The following is an 18,804-nucleotide window of genomic DNA, read 5'->3' on the forward strand; positions in this document are numbered from 1 at the left end:
AGAGGGTCCGGATCTAGGATGGAGAATAGGGCATTATCAAACCAAATTGCTCATCAAATTAAGGGAAAACAATCCTGAGATATATATGTGAAATTAACTCACAAAATATGTTTTTTTATGTAACGACAACATTTAGCATTGAAACACCAATATTAAGAATGCTCAGGTGAGAGCATTATTAGAATGAGTGACCTTTTAGTAAAATGCCCACCTGTACCTCAAAGGATGAAACCTTGAGGCTTGGCATAGGATGGGCTAAAGCAAATAATACATTGAGTGAGTTAATCCAAGGATGTCACAATATGGTATTAGAGTGAGATCCTATCTAGTAGGTTTATGATTTAGAGATAAACCACATAGAAGCTAGTGGGTCTATAACGACTTGGTTTAATGAGGGCGAGAAGTGGCCATGGCCGCTTGGGCAAGCAGTGACTCTTGGTAGACTTTTAAGATGGTGAACGGACCAAAAATTAACCAGATTGTGCACCCAATAATGAGAGAGCATTCTTGAGATATGTATGTGAAATTGGAATTAACTCACAAAAGGTATTCGTTGACGTACAATAACGTTAGCCATTTGAACTTTAAAGTTAAGCATACTCAGATAAGAGCACTATCAAGATGAGTGATCTCTTGTGAAAGTTTTGACTTGTACACTAAAGAACAAAATTGTGAGATTTGAATAGGATGGGCCAAAGTGGACAATAACTCAAATAAGTCAATCCAGAAGTGTCATAATATGGTATTAGAGTGAAACCCTCTCTGTAGGTGTGTGGTTTGAGAACGAACTACACGGACACTAGTGGGCCTATAATGACCCGATTTGATGAGAGTAGGGAGTGTTTGCCAATCCTAGAGGGCCTAGCTGATGAGTGGTTCCTAGCAGGCTTATAAGATGGCGAAGGGAACATGAATGAATTGAATTACTCACTAGGTAAGAGAGACTGCTCTTGAGATGTGTGTGTGTGTGCACACACGAACCTTAAATTAACTCACAAAAAGCATTTTTTGAATTTTCAATAACTTTTAGCATTTGAAACTCTAGTATTTGCTTAATGTGTTTAGATTAGAACACTACTAAGATGGGTGACATCTTAGGAAAGTTCCCACCTGTATGCCGATGGACAATACCATGAAACTCGAGATAGGATGGGTCAAAGTAGACAATATCTTGAGTTAGTTAATTAAGGAATGCCGCGCTTAAACTTTTTAATAATTCTTGAAGTAGTCTTTACAGTTTTGTGGGCGTAAGTTAATGAGTGACCTTTGTATTATTTTGAAAATGACGCGGTCAAAATTGGCCTACATCTTATATAAACATATTTGCCAACTAATGCAATATTACAGCTGGTCTTCAAATGACCACGACATTTATGGAACCACTCGTTTTCGTGGCTTCAAAGTTTACTTATTTATGGTAGATTGTGTTCATAAAGGAATGTGTCGCCTTATTCAACTGCTAAGAGTAACAAGAAATATAATTAATATCTAACCAGGCTTTCTATCAACCCTTCTGTTATTTGGACTTGACATATTCAAGAAAAGCAGGCTAAAGTTTACCTTGCATTAAATTGACTCGCTCACACATTATAGCCAATTTGAAGGAAAAAAAACATATAGTCAAACGCCTGAAAATCAAGTCGACTTGGCCGCAAAATAAAGAGCTCATCTAAAACTGCCCATGCGAAAACTCGATACTCTATGAATCCGAGGAAACTCCATTTCAAGAAATGGTCAAACCTCAAACAACTCAGAGGTTTGACTTGACAGTTCTTCTCTCCAATTCTACAGTTTGCCAATGAATTTGTCACATAAGAAATGTGCATAGTCTAGCAAATCAATACCAAAAGCCATTCGTAACAAGAGCAAATTATATGTAATTCGAATTGGGTTCGCCAATAAATATGAATAATTAACTGATTACTTCTATAAAAGATATCCTGAAAAATAAGTTATGTGAATTATAAGTGGGAAAGGGTAGAGGCCTAACAATTTGGGCTAACCATGTTGACAAAAGAGGCATCGGCTCTCGGGCCGGTGGTGCATGTCCCATGTGGTAATATCATGAAATTTGAGCAGATGATAACACTTTTTTAATCAAAGAATGTAGTCATCCGTGTCCAGTTAATGCTACCAGCGAAATTGATATTTCATAGTGCTAGCAAAAAAAATGATTATCTTTCGTAAATATGACCTAAAAGTAATAGGTATAATAATACTGAATTTCAGAGTGATTATATTAAATAATGTGATAAATTGTCTTTTTTTCTTAACCGACCAAAAAAAAAAAACTGTCTTTTTTTAAAATTGAATACGACTCGCTTGTCAAAATGCTTAGTTGCAATCTACCGTGTTTATATACTTATTTCTGCGACTAATATTGATTCTACTTCAGGAACGTACGGATGAATTGATGTACCAATTTGACATATACAAATTCAAATAATAGAAAAGGTCAGCCCCGCGGGCCGAGTCAACACCTTGCGTTCTCCAGTCAAATTTTCGACAATTCCGACCTCTTCTTCATTCTGGATCGCGTACTTCGCATGTATAAATATGCACCCACAGAAGCCTCCAACCTCCGTAACCAAAACCGCTCCAATCCTCAAGCAATCCTCTCAAAACCATCGCATTCACATCCAAAATATTAACAGCAACACAAAGCTTGTGACCTTCCTTAATGGCCGCTTTACAAGCTTCCTCTCTTTTAGTTTCTTCTTCTTCTTCTTCTTCTTCCTCCTCCTCTTCAGGTTGTTCTTCAAAGCGAACGGTCACTGCTTCGATCCAACTCCTGAAACCTTTGAAACTCAGCCTCACTAATCAGCCAAGCACTGTGATCACGAAGAAGCTAGTCGAGGAATTGAGCACCAGAAATGGTTCTGCCTTTGCGGAGCCGCTACAAATGGACGTAGCCCAGAAAGATAGGGTTTTAGAGCCACGCCTATCACCTACTTCTTCTATTGAGACAACCACGAAGCTCTATACGATGTTGGAGGCTGTCGAAGATAGAGTGGAGATGCATGATAACATAGGCGAGCAGCGAGACAACTGGAATAGGCTCCTTTTGAACTCGGTCAATATGATGACTCTCACTGCCACCACCACGGCAGCGGTGGCTGCGGCTACACAAGCTCCATGGTTGAGAGCATGCTCCGCTCTCTTGTTTACAGCGGTCACTGGGATGTCACTTGTAATGAGCAAAATCCAACCCTCGCAGCTGGCTGAAGAGCAACGCAACGCCTCAAGGTTATTCAAGCAACTCCAGAGCGAGATCAAGTCGATGCTCGCCCTCCAATCCCCGACTGAATCAGACGTGAAGGAGACGATGGAGAAGGTGCTGGCCCTCGACAGGGCTTATCCATTGCCTCTGCTCGGAGCGATGCTCGAGAAGTTCCCCACGAAATTTGAGCCCGCTGCATGGTGGCCTAGGGTTTCCAACAACCACCGCCAATCCCGAGAGTGCAAAACTGTCACGAACACAGAGCGAAACGGATGGAGCAAGGAGATGGAAGTGGAGATGAGAGCCATTGTCCAAGTCCTCAAGAGCAAAGACAAGCAAGACTACTTAAGGCTCGGGAATTTGGTCCTAAAACTGAATAAGATGATGGCGGTTTCCGCTCCTTTGCTAGCCGGCATGGCTGCGGCTGGCTCAGCGTTTGGTGGCTCGACAGCCATGACAGTGGCAGCCATTGCCGGTGCAATGGTGGCTATCATCAACGGCTTCGAGCACGGAGGTCAAGTCGGTATGGTCGTGGAGATGTACAGAAACTGTGCAGGGTTCTTCGATCTTATGGAAGAGACCATCGAAGCGACGCTAGAAGAGAGCGACTACAGCAAGAGAGAGAACGGAGAGATGTTCGAGATGAAGGTGGCGATGAAGCTGGGGCGGAGCTTGTCACAGCTTCGAGATTTAGCAAGAAAATCAATGGCTTCTTTTATAGAAGGGAATGAGGTGGATGAGTTTGGAAGCAAGCTTTTCTGAACTTCTTTGAACAAATATATTCAGTGTACGTACTATACATGTACAATGAGGCTCATTAACACGATTCTTTCATTCTTTATTTCTTGGTGCATAATTGTAACACTTAATTCCACAAAATAATTATTGAAAGCATCAATTGATATGCAGGTCTGTTTTTCACAACCCCGAATCATTTCATTAATTAATTAGCTTGTTGATTTTATGGATCCCTTTGGCCCTGCATGGTTATGTTCTTTTTCTTGTTTTGAACAAAAAATTTGTTTTTTTGTTCCCGGGAAAAAAAAGAACAAAAACGCGTTTGTTTGCGTTTTTGTTCAAAATCCGTTTTTTGTTCTCGGAACAAAATTGGAACGGAAATGAGAAACAAAAAAAAAAATTGTTTTTTTTTTGTTTCAGAAACACTTTTGAAGAACATTTTTTCTCTCTCTCTTCTCTTTTCTTCTTCTTTTTTCTTTGGTCGGTCGCTGGCCTCGGCTATGGCCGGTGACCGGCCGTCGAGGGCCGGCGACGCCGTCGAGGGTCGGCGACTTCGTTGGAGCGTCGCCGGCCCTCGGTGAGGCTCGGCCTCGTTGGATTTGGGCAAGCCCGAGCTCGCCCGGCCAAGGTAAGGCCGAGCCTCGCCCAACCACGGCAGGCTCGGCCTCGCCGAGGGCGGCGAGCCTCGCCGTGGTTGGCGAGCTGCCGGCCCCGTCGTCGGTCCTTTGGAGGCCAACGACCGGTCAAAAGAAAAAAAAAGAAAAAAAGAAAAAGAAAGGAAAAAGGAAAAAATGAAAAATAAAATAAAATTATTTAAAAATTAAAAGAAATAAAAAATAATATAAATTTACCAAACGTGTTTCTATTCATTTTTTATTCCCGAACAAGTTTACCAAACGCGTCTTTACGGTCAAAATTGTTTCTCAAAACAGAAATAGTTTTTCTATTTCGTTCCCGGAATAATTTTTGAATAGAAATGTTACCAAACGTGCCCTTTTAGTTTACCTGTGTAAGTAAATGTCAAACAGACAATGCTTTTGTTATATATTATGGTAACAAAATTTGGTACTAAAGGCTTTTTTAAGATAAAATGTGTCCATCAATATTACATTTAAAATGTGAAAAATCAAGTGTTTTGCTTCTCAAAGTATGAACTAAATGACAAAGATGCCTGTAAGGAATCATTGTTTGGTCTTAACATATTATCATGAAGCATATACTGATAGAGTCATAAGATTTTATGTGCACAAATTGTCAAATCATAATTAAATACTCATGTAAATTTATGTTCCTAGCCTGGTTTTGACCCATATGGACATTCCACTTCTTATCTGATATTCCACTTATTAAATAGAAAATAATTTTTTTTCTATATTCTTACTAAACTATTAAGCTTCATATGGGCATGGTTTTAATTTTCATAATGGTTAGATTTATAAAGAAAAACGAAGGCCAATGCGTGATACCTTTTTCAAGAGGTGGACACAGTCAAATGGTTGAATTCTCAAATGTCTCCTACTGCACAAACGGTCCCCATGCGAAGGCGGCTTTGAATTTTTAGTTGACACTATTGAAACATTCGGTTTCGCTTTGCCTTTTGTTCTTGGGCGTTGGCTTTCGCTTTCTTCCATCCTAGAGCAGCGACTTTAGCATATTTCTTAGCGTTGCAATGCCCAGCTTTAAAGTTTAAAGTAATAAGTGGAGAGAAATTGTGTGTCTATGAAAAAATAAACAAACCCAACACGATGTGTGATATTTAGCGCCATGGATCAAGAACGACAAATGAAATTTGACGAACAAGTCAAAACATGAAATAAATAGGAACAAAACCTGCCTTTAATATGATGTCATAATGTCCAACAATAACTCAAGTTATATGTGAAGGAATATTGCATGTATATGAAAAGGATATAGCACTTGTACACAAGCGATATGAGGTATTTAACACTTATGCAAAAGTTTGTGACTTTTTATCTTTTTTCAAAAGTATTATTTTTATTTTTGTCCTTGCTTTGGTCTTTTGTGTTGTTGAAATAATTACATGGAATACATGTGTTCTCTCTCCATTTATCAATTTAAGTTTTTGGGTTGGAGATTTAATGTATTAAATGGTTTTTTTTTTGTTAGTCCTACTCTATGCCTACTCTACACTCACTCTCAGACTATTGTCCTGCCTTTTGCAGGGCGTGAGAATCGAAACCCACTCCTGAAACTTACTCGTCCCCACCCTATCCCCCTAAGAAGGTGGGGATTTGAACCCATCACCTCCCCCTTCCATGTTGGAAGGGTGGCCACTGGGGCGAATCCCAGTGGTTGTATTAAATGGTTTAAATGGTTATGTTCTCAATATGAATGTTTCTTAATATACTCAAGTTGTTTGCACAAAATTTTACTTCTAGCTTTTCACTTTTTAGTAAATGATGTTTTAACTTTGGTCGATATTGACCAACTTGATCATTTGAAATCATGTTAATTTAACGACCCAATCCTATGAGGGGGAATGTTTGTCAAGGCTAGATAGCCTAGAAAAAGAGCGGCTCCTGGCTGATTCCAAGGATGGCAAATCAAGAGATTTGCGCGCGCGCGCGTTAGCGCATGTGTGCGTGTGTGCTGCATGTGAGTGCGCGGGTGCGTGCGTATGTGTGTGTGTGTGTGAAATTAACTCACAAGTGATATATTTTTTTTTAATGTAAAGACAACATTTAACATTGAAACACAAATATTAAATGTGCTCAGGTGAGAGTGCTAGTAGGATGAGTGAGCTCCTAGGAGAGTGCCCATCTGTACCTCAAAGGATGAAACCTTGAGACTCGGTATAAGATGTGCTAAAGCGGACAATTCATTAAGTTAGTTAATCTAAGGGTATCACAATACAATATCAGAGTGAGATCTTCAATAGGCGTATGATTAAGGGATAAACCACACATAAGCTAGTAGGTTCGTAATGATTTGGTCCGAGGGGGACGGAAAGGGTTAGTAGGGGTTCAACCACACATAAGCTAGTAGGTTCGTAATGATTTGGTCTGAGGGAGACGGAAAGGGTTAGTAGGGGTTCGTAATGATTTGGTCCAAGGGGGACGGAAAGGGTTAGTAGGGGTTAGAGGGCATGAGCAAAGAGTGATTCCTGGCAGGTTTCTAAAATAGTTAATGAAACATAAATAAACTGAATATTGCACTCAATAATGAGAGAGCGTTCCTAAATATATATGTGAAATTGAAATTAACTTATTAAAAGTGCGCTTTTTTTTTTTCAGTGTATGACCACCCGGTATCCGAAGCTTTGGCCCCGACTAATCTGGATGTGAGCACTGTCAGACCCATAATGGTGGGGCTCTCCCAATGCTGTCTACTCCATACACAAGGCTTGAACTCGAGACCTTCCTTAAGGGAACCCAAGCTCCTTACCACTTCAGCCAACAGACATTAGTTCAAAGTGTTCTTTGATGTAACAATAACATTTGGCATTGGAACTCTAATGTTAAGCATGCTTAGGTGAGAGCACTATTAAGATGGATGAACTCTTGCGAAAATTCAACTTGTATGCCCAAAAACAAAACTGTGAGACTCGATATAGGATGGGCCAAAATGGATAATACCTCAAGTAAGTTGACCCTAGAGTGTCATAATATGGTATTAAAGCGAATTCCTCTCTCATAGGTGTGTGGTTTAAAACAAACCACAATAAAGCCGGTGTGTCTGTAATAAACCGATTCAACAAGGGCGGGGAGTGTTCGTCGAGGTTAAAGGGCATGAAGAATGAGTACTTCCTAGCAGGCTTGTAGGATGGCGAAGGGAGTATGAATGAACTCACCGAACAGGTTCCTTTACCAAAAAGAAAAAAGAAAAAAACTCACCAAACAGGTAAGAGTGTTCTTGAGAGATGTGAAGCTAAAACTAACTCACAAAAGGTATTTTTTTACTTAATAATAACCTTTAGCATTAGAACTCCAATGTCTGTTTAGCGTGTTTAGATGAAAGTACTATCGGAATGAGGGGGCCTCTTAGGAAAGTGCTCATCCGTATGCCAAATGACAAAACCGTAAAATTCAATATAGGATGTGTCATAATAGATAATATCCTAAGTGAGTTAATCTAAGAGAGCCATAGTTAAACTTTTCAATAATTTTTGAAGTAGATTTTTCCAGTTTTGTGTGTAAGTTTATTAACGACTTGTATATTATTTTGAAAATGATAATCAACATAGGCCTACTTCATGCTTAAACATATTTACAGATAGTAACATTACAGTAGGTCATCATATAACCATGACATTTATGACATTACTAATTTTCATGATTTCGAAGTTTACTTATTATTGTCCTAATAAAGGTATGCATCACGCTATTTTACGACTAAATTTAATGAGAAATATAATTAATATTTAACTATACTTTCGATCCTCCCTTCTGTCATTCGGACTCGACATTTTCAAATAAAGCAGGCAAAAGTTCACCTTGCATCGAATTCACTCGTCCACACATTATAGCCAATTTCAAGGAAAAAGAAAAAAAAAGTCCAATGTCAGAAAATTAAGTTGGTTTGACCGCAAAATAATGAACTCAATCCAAAACTGTCCAATGCGAAATTGGAAGATCCAAAATCCGATACCATCCCAGGAAACTCCAGGTCAAACCTCAAACAATTTAGAGATTTGATTTGACAGTTATTATCCCCAATTCTATAGTTTGCTAAGCAATATATCTATAGTCTGGCAAAAGCATATCATATGTTATACAAATTGCGTCCGTAATAAATGTGAATATTTAATTTATGATAGTGCATAACAATTCGAATTAAATTACCTAATAAATAAGAATTATTTATTTATTTATTTTGTAAAAAAATCCCTAAGATAAAATATATGTGAATTATAAGTGGGAAAGAATTGAGAGGGGTCTAAATATTTGGGCTAGCCAAGTTGATAAAAGAGGCATGGGTTCACGAGCCAGGGGCGCATGTGGTAATAGTAAATGATTTCATAAAGTTCATTCTATTTGACCAAACTAATTTTAAGATTTACTCAAATCAAAACTAGATTCCTTACCAAAAAAAAAAAAAAAAAAAAAACTAGATTAATAATTATATCATGAAATTTGAACATAGGATGCATCGGATCCTATATATTGTCCATGTAACACTGCCGCTCATTTCATATACTAGAACCACTTTAATTTATGCAAAAGTGATAATCATAAGTATCACCTACAATTAAGAGATACATCGACACTAATTCTTGAAATTAGGATATTAAATAATATTACAAATTGTCCTTCTAAAATGTGAATATAACTTGTATGTTTAAATGTTTATTTTTAACATGTTGTGATTCATTAATATATGAATTATCTAAACGGAATTGAAATACATTGCATGATGAAAATTATATTTAGTGACACATTTCACGTATATGGAGGTGACGTGACGATGTTTCTATGCTGCAAATTCACGTAGAATTTGGATGTTTGAAATTTACAAAATCAGAGAATAGACAAGGTCAGCCTCATGGGCTGGGTCAGCCTCTGTGTTCTACGGTCAACATTTTCAACAGCCACGACCTCTTCTCTCCCCATGCACGTCGCTTGCTTCCCGCATATATAAGTACAACCCAGAAGAACCCATCTTCCATAACCAACACCACTCCAATTCTCATTCAATCCTCTCAAAAACCATCACATTCACACGTTGAAAACTAACAGCAATACCAGACCCGTCATCTCCATTGATGGCCGCTCTACAGGCTTCCTCTCCCTTAATTTCTTCTTCTTCCTCTTCGGGCTGTTCTTCGAAGAGAAAGATCATGGCTTCGATCCAACTCCCGAAGCCCTTGAAATTCAGCCTCGCTGATCCAAGATTTGCAGTCACGAAGAAGCTAGTCGAGGAATTCCGCACCAGGAATGGTTACGCCTTTGCAGAGCCTCTACAAATGGACATCGCCCAGAAAGATAGGGCTTTGGAGCCACGCCTATCGCCTTCCTCTTCTTCCATCCAAACTACCAAGAAGCTCTATGCAATCTTGGAGGCCGTCGAAGATAGAGTGGAGATGCACGATAACATTGGTGAGCAGCGAGACAACTGGAACGAGCTCTTGTTGAACTCGGTCAACATGATGACTCTTACTGCCACCACCACGGCAGCGATGGCTGTGGCCGCGCCGGCTCCATCGCTGAGAGCATGCTCTGCTCTCTTGTTTACAGCGGCCACTGGGATGTCGCTCGTCATGAGCAAAATCCAGCCCTCACAGCTGGCTGAAGAGCAACGCAATGCCTCGAGGTTGTTCAAGCAGCTCCGGAGCGAGATAAAGTCGATGCTCATGCTCCAATCCCCGACTGAGTCAGACGTGAAGGAGATGATGGAGAAGGTGCTGGCCCTTGATAGGGCTTATCCGCTGCCTCTGCTCGGAGCGATGCTCGAGAAGTTCCCCGTGAAATTTGAGCCCGCCGCATGGTGGCCTAGGGTTTCAACAAACACCACCAATCCAGAGGGACGAAAACCGTTGTGAAGATGGGGCGAAACGGATGGAGCAAGGACCTAGAAGTGGAGATGAGAGCCATCGTCCAAGTCCTCAAGAGCAAAGACAAGCAAGACTACTTGAGGCTCGGGAATCTGGCTCTAAAATTGAATAAGATGTTGGCGGTTTCTGCTCCTTTGCTAACCGGCATTGCCGCAGCCAGCTCAGCCTTCGGTGGCTCGACGGCCACGACGGTGGCAGCCATTGCCGGCACGATGGCGGCAATCACCAACAGCTTTGAGCATGGAGGCCAAGTTGGTATGGTGGTGGAGATGTATAGAAACTGCGCAGGGTTCTTCGATCTCATGGAAGAGACGATTGAAGTGACGCTCGAGGAGAGAGACTATAGGAAGAGAGAGAACGGAGAGATGTTCGAGATGAAGGTGGCGATGAAGCTGGGACGGAGCTTGTCGGAGCTCCGAGATTTAGCAAGAAAATCAATGACTTCTTGTATAGAAGGGAGTGAGGTTGATGAGTTTGGAAGCAAGCTTTTCTAAACTCCTTTTGAACAAAGATATACAACAGTGTATATACGATACATGTACAATGAGGCTCATTAACATGATTCTTTCATTATTTATTTCTTGGTGCTTAATTTGTATCGATTAATTCCACAAAAGAATTAATTAAAAGCATTAATTGATATACGGGTCTGATTTTTTAGTTTGCACAATTGGTCAAATTATAATTAAATACTCAGGTAAATATAATATATGCTCCTAGTCTGGTTTCGACCCATATAAGAATTCCACATCTTATCTAATATTCCACTTCTTAAATATGAATTTAGTTAGTCTATTTTCTTAATAAACGATGAAGCATTTTCAAAAGCCGTGTTTTTAATTTTCATAAAGGGAAGATTTGTAAAGAAAAACGAAGGGCAATGCGTCATAACTTTTTAACGATGTGGACACAATCAAATGGTTGAATTCTTAAATGTGTTCTGCTGCACAAACGGTCTCCATGCGAAAGCGGCTTTGAATTTTCTGAAAGAGTTGACCTCAGTGATGCGTGCAGTTTCGCTTTGCCCCTTGCTCTTGGGCGTTGACTTTTGCGTTTTTCCGCTCTGTAGCAGCAATTTGAGCATATTTCATTAGTGTGACAGTACCTAGGTCCAAAGTTTAAATTGATAAGTAGAGAAAAGTCACATGTATATGAAAAATATACAAATCCAAGGACATAAGAATTGTGATATTTAATACCATGGATCAAGAATGACAAATGAAATTTGATGTACAAGGGTCGAAATATGAAATAAATTGAAATAGAACCTGCCTTTAATATGATATCAAAATGTCCAATAAAATTTGAAGTTGTATATGAGGGGATATTACATGAATATGAAAAACATATAAAATCTATACACAAGCGTGAGTTATTCAATACTTAGTCAAAATGTTTGAGACTTTTTATCCATTTTCAAAAGTTCTTTTTCCCTTTGCTTTAGTCTTTTGTAGTTTCGATGTGAAGCTAAAATTAACTCACAAAAGGTATTTTTTTACTTATGACACCACTTGTTTTCATGTCTTCGAAGTACTTATTTTTGTCCTAATAAAAGTATGTGTCGCGTTATTCTACGACTAAAATTAACGAGAAACATAATTAATATTTAACTATGCTTTCGATCCACCCTTTTGTCAGTCGGACTTGACAATTTCAAATAAAGCAGGCAAAAGTTCACCCTGCATCGAATTGACTCATCCATACATTATAGCCAATTTGAAGGAAAAAAAGAGAGTCAAATGTCAGAAAATTAAGTTGGCTTGACCACAAAATAATGAACTCAATCCAAAACTGTCCAATGCGAAATTGGAAGACCCAAAATCCGATACCATCCCAGGAAACTCCATTTCTAGAAATGGTCAAACCTCAAACAATTCAGAGATTTAATTTGACAGTTGTTGTCCCCAATTCTATAGTTTGCAAATGACTTTGTCAAGCAATATATCTATACTCTAGCAAAAGCATATCATATGTTTTATACAAATTGCGTCCGCAATAAATATGAATATTTAATTTATTGGAGAGCATAAAAATGTAATTCGAATTGGGTTGCCTAATAAATATGAATAATTTATTCATTTTTTTTGTAAAAAAATCCCTAAAATAAAATCTATGTGAATTATAAGTGGGAAAGGATTGAGAGGGGTCTAACTATTTGGGCTAGCCAAGTTGACAAAAGAGGCATGGGTTCACGAGCGGATGGCGCATGTGGTAATGGTAATTGATTTCATAAAGTTCATTCTATTCGACCAAACTAATTTTAAGATTTACTCAAATCAAAACTAGATTAATAATTATATCGTGAAATTTGAGCATAGGATGCATTGGATCCTATATATATTGTCCATGTAATGCTACCACTCATTTCATATAGTAGGACCACTTTAATTTATGCAAAACTAGTTAGTAGGAAAGGCTTTTAATATGTTGATGCATGTGGTTGATAGCTGCTTGGTAGCTTGTTTGTGGGGTCACTCAAATTCTAACCTGATGTTGGAATCGGAAAACAGGCGTCGATAAAGAGCCTGTAGGATGAGTGACCAGGAGTGGAGAACTCTTTGGAGGAGGTCGATAGGACCTGTACCTCAGGGTAGGACGCTGACAAGAGTTGGTACCCGAGGTAAAGTGCAGGCTTAGACCAGCGCGAGTGTGAGAGTACCGCTGCAAGTCGGTACTGTGAGTGTAGCAGCACCGAATGATCCTAGGTTCATCGGGATTGTTTAGGCGCCAAAGTCTTTGGGAAGTATTTTGGGTTCGTTAGCTCAGGATCGAGCCGCCGCTGTTACCGTTGTCTCTACTGCTGCCAGTGTTGTGACTGCTGTTGTTGTTGCGCCTGTTGAGGCCTAATCTGGAGTTGTGATCGAGGATCAAGCCACCGTATCTAAGTCAAGGTTCAAATTTAGTAGAGATGGAAATTAGTTGAGGAAGAAGTCTAATCGTAGAAAAGTATTCCATTCCGTCCATTTGGAAAAGTGGGATGGTTAGGTCAGCATGGAATCAGATTGGAGTGTGTTATGTTGACAGAAGCCAACATGGATCCGCTCAGTGTCCTGGTAAGACGGGTGCTTGTTCTGTGTGTGACCATCAGAGTTACTTGGCCAGAAACGGTCTTGGAAAGCCGATGGGATAGATTGAAAGGAGTGCGCCATAGAACACATTTTTTTTTTTTAGAACAGGCCTTCAGCACAAGAAAGAGCGCATGCTGTTACCTGATAGTAGGCAGGGGACTCGCTAATTGTGTGCCGAGATTGTGGAAAGGAGGCTTGAGTCAGCCTAGTGTCAGAGTAAAAAGGAGAACATGCTTTGAATGTGGCCAACACGGCCGTCAGGTTAGGAACTGTCCGTGTAAGTTTAAGAGAGCGTAAGCACTGTTACTGTAGAGAGGACGCCATTAGGATGGCTAGAGGAGCATGAAGGGATCGACCATGCATCAATAAGAAGAAGAATGTTTTTGAGATGTTTTTATCAAAGTAATGCAGCAGAATTTTCAGTGAAGGTTGTAAGGTTTTCGTTGTGGTAATAAGGTAATAGAAATGTGAATCTCTGACTATAATTGTACTTGCGGGGGTTTGCTTAAGTATGACTTGGAAGTCATTTATAAAAAAGTTTGGCTCAAGGAGCTTTCTGCTGTTTTGAATCGCGGTAGTGATATAATTCAGTTTGTTCAGCTAGCGAGCGAAAGTTTTGAGTCACTGAAAGTTAAAGAGGAACTTCAATCCTTGTTATTCGTCATTGAAGATGACCTGGTTATGGTTGTTGGTTACCGAATCTACATGGCAACTAAAGTGGATGTGTCAGTTGAGGGACCGAATATGGAGATCATAATCGTGGTACAGGAGTTTTCTAAGGTATTTTCTAGAGAATTGTCAGGTTTGCAGTCAGAAAGAGAAATAGAGTTCGTGATTAAATTGACACCCGGAATAGAGCAAGTCCCTTAGACTCCTTACCGAATGGTGTTACTCAAGTTAAAAGAACTGAATGTGCAGATACAAGAATTGTTGAAGAGGGGATTCATACATTCCAATGCATAACCTTTTGGAGCACCAGTTCTATTCATGAAGGAGAAATGTGGTTCGTTGTGGTTGTACATCGATATTCTTCAAGATCGACTTGAAGTCAGAGTATCATCAATTGAGGATCAGGAAGAAAGACATACCGAAGTTAGCATCTCGCACTTGATATAGTAGTTATGAGTTCACTGTAATGCTGTGTGGTTTAATGGACACCCTAGCTGTTTGTTTGGGTCTGATGAGCATAATGTTTAAGGACACTTGAATCAGTTGTGATCGTGTTCATTGAAGTCATCCTGGTGTGTTTGAAGAGTGCCGAGGGGCACGAGAGACATTTGAGGAGGGTACTTCAGACCTTGAGTACTCTTGGATTTTACAATAAGCTTAGCAAATGCGAGTTTTGGATGACTCGTGTTGTGTTCCTAAGTCATGTGATTTCAGGAGAAGGAATCTCCGTAGACCTCGTCCGAGATTAAAGCAGTGAACAATTGGCTGATATTGACTACAGTGACAGAGATCAAAAGTTTCTGAGGATTAGCAGGATATTACAAAAGTTTTATGGAAGGGTTTTCAGTGTTAGCATTGCAGTTGATTCGACTACTGAGGAAGTAAGAAAAGTTTGTGTGGATAGACGAGTGCGAGCGTAGTTTTTAAGAGCTTAAGCAGAAGCTGACTACCGCACTTGTGCTGATCATTCCATCTGGTCCTGAAAGTTATGAGATCTGCAATGATGCGTCGTTTAAAGGATTTGGTTGCTTGTTGATGCAGCATGATAGAGTTATTGCATACGCGTCCCGTCAGTTGAGATCTTGTGAGTTAAATTATTCGACGCACATCGTAGAACTTGCGGTAGTTATGTTCGTTTGGAATTTTAGAGGCACTATCGGTACAGAGGAATATCTCATATCGTCAATGACTATCAAAGTCTCAAGTATGTATTCTCAAAAAAGGAGTTGAATATGAGACAGCATCGCTGGATGGAACTCCTTAAGGATTATGACTATGATATTTCGTATCACTCTGGAAAGGTGAGTAAAGTCGCAGATGCACTGAGTCGAGAGTCCTTAGTTGCACAATTGGTACCCAAGGATTGGATCTTACTCGAGAAAGTTCGAAATTCGATTTTCAAATCTATAGTAGGCCACCTTTTGAATCTTATGACTACCCTTAGAATTGAGCCGAGAGTTCAGATCAGAATCAAATCGCTTCAGTGGACAGATTCAGAAATTCAGAAGATTCTATAAGAGAATGCAGACGAGATAAAGGTTGATTTTCAGATTTCTGAATATAGGATGCTAAGGTTCTGAGGATGATTGTGTGTAATTGACGATACAGAGATTAAATAAGAGATCTTATGGGAAGCTCATCATAGCAACTTTAGCATTGTCCATATAGTAAGAAGATGAGTCAAAATCTACATCATTGGGATTGGTAGATCGGCATGAAGATAGATATCGCCAATCAAGTTGTAAGTGTTGGATGCGCTAGTAAGTGAGAATTGGGTAATGTAAGCTAGGAAAGCTTTTTCAAGTACTAGAGAGAGTTCTGTGTGGGAATGAAAGTATAACATGATGGAATGTTATGACAGGTTATTAAGGAGTCAAGAAGAGCATTGATTCCTTATGAGGTTGTAGTCGACAGATGATCAGAGTCAACTCACCTTAGTGCAGCATGAAAAGAATCCCAATTAGAATAGGTATACCGAAGTGTGTGTATATCATATAATTCATCTGCATGGAGTGCCGGGGATGAATTGTTTTTCAAATATAGATAAGATGTTCTGAGTTGGCAGAGCTTTCAGATGGTTCTTTCTTAAGCAGTGTATAGCAGAGAGTGCGGAATTTCGATTGCTGAGGTGAAGTTGGGGAAAGAAAGATCGCAGGCCAGGGTCAGTACATTAGTCAGTGATTGCAATTGCCGAGATTAGTGTCAGAGTTATATTAGATCTTGACCAGAGGTTCCCAGTTTCAATAGATCAGTCAGACAGTTTCTTGTTAATCAGTGCATAATAGAGTATTCAGGACTTCAGTCGGTTGCGATGAAATCAGAGATCAGAAAATCGCAGGTCCAGAGTTGGTTCAGAAATCAGTGATTCAGTCACAGTTAGCAGAGACAGTCTTGAGACCGCTCAGAATCGCCAGTTTAGCTTCGCAGATTTTGTGTTGAAGACCTTTGGAATTTTAAGTGGACAAGTGTTTAGTATTTTGGATCCAAAGTGGTTTGGGCAAGATAGCAGTGATCTGGCAACATTGGTACAGAAGGAGCAACTTGAGAAAGAGAAGATGATGTGAGACGACTGTACCCCCACCTTTTTGTTAAGAATTGGTAAAGGTTTAAATTTCGAGGACGAAATTTTTATAAGAGGGGAAGAGTTGTGACATCTCGATTTTCTGATTCTATTTTCAATTAATTGAGACGGGCATTTCATTGGCATGCATATAGTTTCTTTCCTTGAGTCGGCCACTCATGTGGAAACTAGTTTATCGGATGAAGCTATTAAGAATTTCTAATGCATCAGACTCGAGAATTTGACCAGGAAGCGACCTTTCGACCGAGCTAATCTGCAAGAGTCATTACGGCACAAATAAAAATCGATTAGAGACCGGAGGTAGGTCGACTCGACAGAGGCATGTGATCGAGTGTGGGTGATTCCACCAGATCGCATAATCCTTGTCGATCGACACTAGGCCGACTTTTCTATCAATTGGGTACCCTATGTTCGTATTTGAAATCTTGAGATTACCCCGACAATCGAAAGTCGCCAATGTTTCAAAGATGTACATTGTGGCTTGAGATGATCAACCACATGTCAAATGCATGAAAATTTCTAAAGGCTACTCGGTAGGTTGGGCCGTGCTAGTAACGTGCCAAAGTGAAATTAACCGTGAAATTGAGATCGAATTCAGAAATTGGAAGTCTGGGTATGTCACAAATCATTTTAGGAACATTGACTAATCTTTGGAAGATTTTTCATGCAAGCCGAATTTTTCAGCAAGTAAATCAAAAAATGGCTAATTTGGCTCGAGAAATTAGTAGGCCCGCTTTTGATCATACTTTTGAGACTTAAGTTGGTTCTATGGACAAGTGAGGATGTGAATTGAAGTGTGGTGACATTGGATTAATTTTATAGACTTTAATTTGGACTCAATTGGAAGAGAATTAATGAGAATTGAATAAATGGAATGTACAAGAATTGGACCCCGGCGGAAAATGAAAGTGCAACCATTGGAGAAGTTGTGGAGGAATTGAGTGAGTGGAAGATGACATGGGATGATGTCATGATGGTGGGTCATTTTGTTGGATTAAAGAAAAGGAAAAGAAAGAAATTTGCCCCCTCCTTCTCTCTCCTCCCTCTCTTCTCCCTCTTCCTTCCGTTGGTTTCTCCTCCATCTTCTTTGTGCGAAAGACCAGAAAGTTTGCAGAGGAAGAAGCCGAAGCAGTCCCTCGCCGTCCGCCTCCTTCGCCGCTCGTCGCTCGCCGTCGGTGCTATCATTGTCGCCGCCGTTCGCGCGCGCAGCCACGCGTCCGCTCACCGTCGCCCTCTCTCCTCCATCTCGGGTTCTTGCTCGAAGACCCATCAGATCTGAGCTTGTCGAAGAAGCTGCAGCCATGGCCGTCGCTCGTCGCCCGTTTGCCGGAGCTCGCCGTCGCTGCCCGTCCGCCCGCGCTTGCCCGCGCTTGGCCGACGCCCAACTGTCTCCGTGGGCCTCTGCTTGTGCATCCCGGGGGCTGTTCGGCCAGCTCAGGCCGCGATTCAGTCACCTCCGGTCACCGTGAGTCCCGCCGGAGCTGCCGCCTCGCTTGCCAAGCTACAGCCGCCGCTTCTCTGCCGTTCCTCCGCCCATTCCGGCGCCGGATCCGCCTCCTCCAGCCCCAAATCAGTGGCTGCAAAAATGGGTATGGCAGCACCTATTTGGCCCGTTTTGGCCGTCTTCCCGAGCTCGGATGCTCGGCCCGCCTTGAGGAAAGTCGATCCTCGCGTCGTCCTCGTCGTTTTGGTCTGCTTGGCTCGCTAATCCGGTGAGTTTAACTCACTAAATCTTGATTAGAGAGTTAATGATGCCCTAAGTATGCTTAGTCTAAGTTAAGTAAGTTTAGGTGGTTAGATTAGTTTATTTGGTTGATGATTAGATTAGGGTGTTTAATTAAGTTAAAGTGTGTTTAGTTTAAGGTTAAGTATGTTTATTTTTAATATAAAGCCTTGATGTGACATAATAGGGCTTTATTTTTGAATTATTTAATGATTTCGAATTCTGGAATTTATAATATTATATTATATTCTGAAATTATTAAAATATTATTACTTATAAAAAAAACAGAAAAAT

At 40.2% G+C, this 18,804-nt stretch overlaps 1 protein-coding gene and 1 pseudogene across 1 annotated transcript; both read left to right on the forward strand.

The window, feature by feature from the left end:
• Positions 1-2,680: 2,680 nt before the first annotated feature.
• Positions 2,681-3,982, forward strand: LOC104447585 (probable F-box protein At4g22030). Its single transcript, XM_010061305.2, has one exon. It carries the CDS (start codon positions 2,681-2,683, stop codon positions 3,980-3,982), a length of 1,302 nt encoding a protein of 433 aa, XP_010059607.2.
• Positions 3,983-9,755: 5,773 nt separating this feature from the next.
• On the forward strand, positions 9,756-10,963 carry LOC104431566 (annotated as a pseudogene).
• Positions 10,964-18,804: the final 7,841 nt, after the last annotated feature.

The sequence above is a fragment of the Eucalyptus grandis genome, chromosome 5, assembly GCF_016545825.1.
Source record: "Eucalyptus grandis isolate ANBG69807.140 chromosome 5, ASM1654582v1, whole genome shotgun sequence".
Lineage (NCBI taxonomy): Eukaryota > Viridiplantae > Streptophyta > Magnoliopsida > Myrtales > Myrtaceae > Eucalyptus > Eucalyptus grandis.